Raw genomic sequence first — 7,575 nt, forward strand, 5'->3', positions numbered from 1 at the left:
TGCCCACACCGTGCTTAACAGCTTCCAGAAATGAACCCAGTTCTTATGTGATAATTTATAGTGGGGCAGAAGGTGATGTAACTCTTTCCTCGCCCCAGACACATAGGAAGGCGTTAATGATGACCATTCCTTCGGCTCTCAGATTATCAATTGTTTAAATTCTTCTTTGATGGCCGTTCACAGGAAAAAAACGAACACATTAGATGGGAACTTGAGATTCCAAATCCAATTTCATACAATCATCTCTATTTGAAGCAGAGAGGATCTGGAAAAGAGATTTATCTGGGAAAATGCCTGAATGGTCACCTATCCAGTATCCACCATATCCAATCCTCCTCCTGAGAAAGGGGACTTACAGTGGACTGATCCAGCGCCCCCAACAAAACAATCAAAATTTCCACGTCCCAAACATTCACATTTCCTAAAATCTACAATACGATTACCGACTGAAGTTCACTTTGACCTCTTTTTTTGCCATTAAATTCAGTCTCCTAGCCTCTATGGTATAGAAATTAAACCATGCTTTACTTAGGCTGTGTTTGGCTTGCGAAATTAATTTTGATGGTTTTTATAATCAAATGAATAATTCTGATAAATTTTGTGATTCTAAGAGTCATTTTCAAGTTTGGATTCACGAAAGTCATTTGAATTAACCTTTTTCTTTCTTGGACTCAAAACTGGTTCTAAAAATTGATTCTTTGAGCTAGAAAATTTGGTTTCAAAAAAGAATCACTTTTCACTCGAAACTCATTCTTCAAATAATGATCTTCGGGACAGAATTTTAAACAAGCATAGTCTTAGTTGTCATAATTGCATGGATTTTATTAATTGCTCTATTCTAGGAGAATAGAGCAGATGTTGTCACTGACATTTGATACATTTACATTCAGATAGCTGCACTCACATGCTTCAAAAACCAAGGTTCAGCTTCAATAAATTTGGTTTGAGCCTTCCAGGTAACATAATACTGACCAGTTCCAACCAGCAGACTTGCTCTGGATGGAAAAGATCAAATAACTCTCATTTCTACCAGTCTGCTTTCAAAATTTTCTATTTTAACATACATGAAAACCGCACACAAGGTGCAGGTATGTAGTCAGTTACAAATTAAACTCTTGTATTCCAGAAGTATTAGCTTTTTCAACTGTAAAATAGAAAGACACTATCACTCCACCTTCATGGTAAACCATGAACCTTTTGGGTTGTAAACACTACATATTACTGCTCTAAGTGGAATTCCATCCTTTCAAAGCATAGGATATAAAAGATTATGCATTCATATGGTTTGCATTCTCTATCTGTTTCTTCTATTTTAGTTACCGCATACAAATCAATTCACTAAAACAATAATTAAACATCCATATCTCCATTCAACAATAACACCTATTTCCTCAGTAAATAACTGCAGTATTAGGTCTGCTTTCTCATCACAAAATCCACCAACATCACTCACCCCAAGTGTTGCATGGATTCTCCTAAATGGATGACAGACACGGACAGGCATTGTACGTCCATTGTCCAACACTTCCTGGATTCTTGAGGATACTTCCATATAAATTCCTTATCTTTTAGCTTTTTCTTCTCCGTTTTTCTTTCATTTTCATATAACATGTTACTTAGTAACAAAAACAGCACTTTAGCTCTCTTTTCTGCAGGTATTTAATGTTAGGATTCAAAAAATATGAACTATTTTAATAGTATATACTTTTCAATTGACATGTCTGCTAGTTCATGTTTTCTCATCTTGCCAACCCAAACTCTTGGACTCTCCCATGTCCATGTTCATGGAAAGCTGCCTCTAACCTAATATGAACAATGTCATACAAACCCCTCAATCCCCTATCCAAACCAATGCTAAATAATTTCTGTTCCCTTATAAATAGAAGCCTCCATTCCTGTTACATCGACTACACAGATATTAGATCACTATTTTCACACATTATGCATATTGTTCAAATGGTTAATTGGAGTTGTGAAAGGCTCCGGGTTGTCCACAATCAATGGCTCCCAATTCTCTCTGCATACTGCACAGCTTTATACTCTTGTAATTTTCTTTCGCTTATCAAATGCTCCGAGTACAACGTAAATTAAAGAGCAAACAGTCTAAAACACAATTTAAGAAAGAAAGAAAGATTTCTCTATTCATTCACAACAAAACATAGAACAAATTGGGGGCTCAACTAATGGGCATTTGACACTAAAAGCGAGCAAAGAACATTGATGGGTCACAAATTCACAGTACCTTTCTCTTTCTGATCTCATAATACAAAACCCTTCAAATAATCAGGGTCCCGCTTCGCCCGCTCCTGAAACTTCTTGAACCATCGATCTAATATGTCCATTGGAACGACCAGGCGGCTTCCATCAACACCGCAGAAGGACTGCATAAAGTTAAAAAGATTCTCACCAACCTTGAGCGCCAAGTGCTCGACCCGCTTCTGAGCGGTGACATCAAGAGAAGGGAGAGACGCCAAGTCCTCGACGGAGACACCAATCTTGGCGGAGAGAGGGGCGGAATCCGGAGAGGTGAGCTGCAACTGGCCACCGGGCTCTGGCCAGGGAAGCGAGAGAACGGCGGAGGGACGGGAAACGGAGACGGCACCGCAGAAGAGGAAAGGAGAGCCGGGTGACTGGATATAGACGGCTAGGGCTTTGTCGGGAGGGAGAGTGAAGCCGTTGAGTAGGAAGATACACATATCGCGAATCTGATCGTACGCCTCCCCTGCGCTTGATAGAAGAAGACGGAGGGTTAATATAATGGAGGAGGAGGCTAAGATAAGGCGGGGGATGGGGTGAGAGGAAGTGTGCTTACCGACGAAGGTATTCATGTCGAGGACCCAATGAGTAGTGTCGATTTGGGTGAAGGTGGAGATGTCCATCGGAAAGCTCCGGTTCGGAAACAACACACCGAACATCGTTTGAGAGAGAGAGAGAGAGAGAGAGAGAGACGGTGACTCTGTCTGAGAGCGAGAGAGTGTATCAGCGCGTCTGAGATGGCTTGTAGACTTGACACCTGAGAGTGGTTTAATGAAAGTTATTTCTTGCTTTTTTATATTTAATTAATTAAAAACTAGCAGAAAGGGAGCACGGGCAAATGGGAAAACAAGGAAATAATTTTGAACAATTATTTATTGAATAATTGGGAGATTAAAAATGAAGGAAAAGGTTAATATAATTTTCAATTAAAAATCTAACTTCAGAAATTTACACTATTTCTGTGCTACTTCATTCTTTGGGATAAATAGCTCAATTTAATCATACTTGTTAAAGAATGGATACAGAGAGAGCCCTTTACAGTTTAAAATTCCAATAAAGTTGGAGATTACTCAATAATAAGACCATGTGCAAACAAGTTTTTACAATTAAAAAAAAAACTAAAAGCATAGATGGTTATTAATTATCGGCCAATTCAGGATGACAAAACTTGTTTATCTAATATAGTTTTAGGGTTTAACTCTGTGATACTTTTGGCAACATCAATTGGATACAATTTTTATGGAAAATGGAGAAGTGAGAACTGTGAGCCTTGATCACTTGATCATTACTTTTACGCTAAAATTAAATTGATCGACCAAAATAGAGTACGAACAATTATTTCAAGCAAAAAGAATCTCACGTATATCTCTGTAGTCTTTGTTCTTCTATAGTGTGTTCTTTTCTGGTTTTCAAATGTTAGGGTTTTTGCTCTTTATAGTTCTTTTCGTGTTATTTAAGGTTTCACTTCTAGAAATCCTCTTTTACCATATTCGGTTTGTGAAGCAATGGCGAATTCATTTCAGTACTTGATGCAATACAATCTTGCTGCTCCTATTTAAAGATGACTTAGCTTCCAGTAGATGATGGAGTTGGTTAATCTGCACAAAGAGAATCAGAGAACCCGGGGGTGCTTACCCGCTGAGATCGCTCCAATGTTTAAGTTAGTAATTTCCGAGCTGATGGTAGTTTAGAAAGCAAGAGAGCTAGTGAGTAGAGATTACGCGCACATTTGCCCCCGAAGAGTTGGGGTCTTTATATATTGGAGTCCTTGCGGGTTTTTCGGAGTGGTTCCGGGATTCTTGCCTTGATGAGGCCCGTATCCGTATTACCAAGAGATAACGCTGCTAGCCGATAAGGCTTATCGCTTCCTCTTGATTCGGACGGGGGAGATAAGGTTGGAAATTATGAGGCATGATCCCGTAAAGCGTGGAATCTGGTGGCAAGATCTTCGGGGTTATCATGCAGAGGTCAGTCAATATCACCCGAACTAGTGCCCCTTGGATCTGACCCGGTACGAATGCTGAAGGGCCTTGTAACCGGGGTGATCTTGATGCAATTGTGTTCCGAAGTGAACTTGTCCCGAGGTGGACTTGCCCCGAGGTGGTTCGGTTGTAGACTGGATATGTCGGAATGAGTTGTCATCCTGTCAGTTAGGTCGTGTCCACGTGCCCCTTTATTACTAGGTCGGGCCAAATCACCCTACATTAATTGCCCCCCACTCCTTGGGCCAGGGGTTCTAACCTGTTGTGGGGAGTTCATGATGAGTCAAGTGGATTTAGTCCGAGGACTGGGCAGCTAGTTAGATGAATCACGGGTCAGACTTGTTCAGCCACCGGCTCAACCAAGAAAACCCAGGTCACGTCTAGTAAACTCCGCGGACGTCAAAAAACGTGGTAAGCCGATTTCACCCTCGGGGGTTGCACAGTCGGTTTTCCTAGGAGTCGTTGGATTGCTTCAATCTCGACCGTTAGTTATCAGACATAGCGGCTATAAATAGGGGGTCCGCGACTCGTTTTTCTCACCACGAATTCTGCGATTGAGCTCTCCCGAGGTCGCGTTTGAGTCTGCCAGCTCGGTCTTCTTTCTGCTTTCCACTTCGTTCTTTCCTTTCGGTGAGTCCCCATTCCTTAGCTTTTTCTTGCTTTCCGATTATGTCAAGTTCTAGCATAGATAGGCTTGTAGATAGTGTTAGTGAGGTGGATGGCGTTGTTGTTCTTGCCGGGGAAGTCAGCCCACGGCAGGGTGCCTCCCCTCTCTGGTCTTTAGAGGGAACCTCTAACCCCGAAGTTGAGCCATCTCGGCTCGGGGAGATCGAAGCTCTAGAAGAGGGTCCATCCTCCAGGTCGGGGGCCCCAACTTCTTCCCGAGGTCGGGATCCTGATGACTTCGGGCCTTCCAAACTGTCTTCAGACATACTGTTGTACTTAGTGTCCCATTGTCGTCTCCCTGATAGCTTAGTCTTCAGCATACCCTTAGGTTAGTACCCTTGGGCTCATGATCACAATGAGCTCGCCATTTTTGAGGAGCAGCTCGCGGTAGGGCTGCGCTTCCCACTCCACCCTTTCCTAATAGAAGTAGTTAAGTTTTACAACATCACCATTGACCAACTTCATCTGAACTCTATTTGGAATATCGTTGGCACTATTTCTTTGTTCCACTCCTATAGCCGACCCCTAACCTTGGACGTCTTCAGCTCGATCTGTGCGATCAAGCGAAACTCGGCCTGTCTGCACGGGGACATCAGACAAAGCTACTACATCTCTCCTAGGCCCAGATTCAAAATCTTGCATGGCTGCCCGAACAAGGTTCTGGCCTGGAAAAGGCGATACTTCATCGCTCGTAACTTGGAAGGGTGGTCTTTCCCAACCCATTGGAGGGTGGCTACTTAGGACCCTGGGGTGAGCTTGGACAGAGAGACCAGGGCAGTGATCAATTCGTGGAGGGACCTCGGGCTTGAGATGAAAAACTTCTTGGTCGAGGACGCGCTGGTGCGAGCTAGTTTGAGCCCTCCTAGTAGGTTTCCTTTCGAATATTTGCTTAAAATACCCTTTAAGTTTTTTGACTAACTGTCTGTTTTTTGACTAACTGTTTGTTTTTTGTAGTTACAATGCCAGAGGTCGATGCGGAGAGCCTCCTGATGAGCTCCTGGAGGGGGACAAAGCGGAAGGCCGCGAAGAGACTTCGCCGAGAAGTCGGACCTTCAACGTCTAGAGCAACCGAGGCCCTGGCCGTGGAGCCCCCCAGGGAGGAGGGCCGACCTGTGGACCCCGAAGTGGTCGCAGAGGAGGGTCGCGAGGAGGAAGCTCATCCTCAGGAACCAAAGGACGTATCAGCTTCAGAGGGGCCCATTGCCAAGCCAGAGAGCACCCATGTGAACGAGAAAGAGAGCATCTTGGACCACATAACCGTGGTGCGTAAGAGCAAGGATGATATCTTTTCGTGCGAGGTCGCGCAATGGGCTGATATGTCTCTGGCCCGGCTCTTGGGAATGGCTTCCGACCACTGCATGGTGGTAAGTGTTCTGCCTTCAGTTCCCCCCCCCTCTCTCTCTCTCTCTCTCTCTCTCTCTCTTTTTACTTACCTCGATTTTCTTTTGATAGGTCAATTCTGCTATTCACGCATTGGCTTGCCAGTCCACGATTCGCTCATCGGAAGCTCGAGACAGCAAGGCAGAGGTATGGTAGCTCCATCGCGAGCCGGACCTAGCTCGGGGTGAGGTACTTCAGGCTAAAAAGGGATTCAAATGCCAAAAGCAACTGATTTTGGATCAGGAGGGGCAGATCTCCTCGTTGACCGAGGAGAATGCTAAGCACAAGGAGCTGATTTCAGCGATGACTGAGGAGAACGCAAAGCAAAAGGAGCTGATCGCAACAATGACCGAGGAGAAGGCACAACTTCAACGAGAAGTCAAAAATCTTGAAGCAATGGTCCAAGAGCGTACTCAGATCTTCGAGACCGCCATCAAGGAGGTGCGGTCAGAAGAGAGGAGCCAAGCCGTTGAACGCTTCAAGGAGTCCTCGGAGTTCCACGCTCTCCAGGTCGAATACGACTCAAGCTCCTACTACTCCGGGTTCAAGCTGTGCAGGTATCTGGTCCGGCAGAAGTTCCCCGATCTCGACCTCGGTGCCATCGCGATGTCGGGCTTAGCTCTTGGAGTGGCCAGGGCAGCGAACGAGGAGCCCGACTCGTCAGAGGAGGAGAGCGATGACGAGGTCGAAGTAGTGGACCCCTCGGATGTGGCTGGCAGTCCTCCCGCCTGAGAGTTTTTTCTTCTTTCCTCTTCCTTTTTGAATCATGGATGTACACCTCGAAGCCACTAAGCTCGGGTCACAATGAGACCTTTGTACTTAAAATCTTTTCATCGATTAAATAAAAACTTTTTTACTAATCCTTGTGTAAAAATATTCTAAGTGTGAGTGACTCCTGATCTAGGCAACGAATGTATAGGTTACCCGAATTGTCGAGCTATTGAGCTGGACAATAAGTAAGGATAACCAAAAATAAAATTTTTCTAAGTGGAGATTACCTCGAATTGTCTGCCCGGACTACTAGTAGGAGCAACTTCACGTAATGTACACCGAGGTGGGCGGCATTACAGGGTATATACCCGTCCTATCTGCCCACGGGCTATTCATTTAGATGTTGGTTGTCCCTAACGGGCCCAACCTATTGTTATATGCCGAAGTGGGCTAGACATCATAGGAAATATACTCGAGCTGTCTATGCCTTAGGCATTTGAGGTACTATGGGATAGACATCGATAAGCCCATAGTACATTGGGGAGCTCGTCTACCCATAGTCCTTTAGCTCGGGCTAAGC

The 7,575-nt window shown here is 44.4% G+C and overlaps 1 protein-coding gene across 1 annotated transcript; it reads right to left on the minus strand.

Annotated features, from left to right (window-relative positions):
- Positions 1-2,033: 2,033 nt before the first annotated feature.
- LOC148864028 (hikeshi-like protein) lies at positions 2,034-3,031 on the minus strand. The gene is made up of 2 exons (XM_088974177.1): positions 2,813-3,031; positions 2,034-2,722 (listed from the first exon to the last, which is right to left on the minus strand). The coding sequence occupies exons 1-2, from the start codon at positions 2,913-2,915 to the stop codon at positions 2,259-2,261; spliced, it is 567 nt and encodes a 188-aa protein (XP_088830303.1). The 5' UTR covers positions 2,916-3,031; the 3' UTR covers positions 2,034-2,258.
- Positions 3,032-7,575: the final 4,544 nt, after the last annotated feature.

The sequence above is a fragment of the Nelumbo lutea genome, chromosome 3 (assembly GCF_056320005.1).
Source record: "Nelumbo lutea isolate HS-2025 chromosome 3, American lotus-T2T, whole genome shotgun sequence".
In the NCBI taxonomy this organism is placed as follows: domain Eukaryota; kingdom Viridiplantae; phylum Streptophyta; class Magnoliopsida; order Proteales; family Nelumbonaceae; genus Nelumbo; species Nelumbo lutea.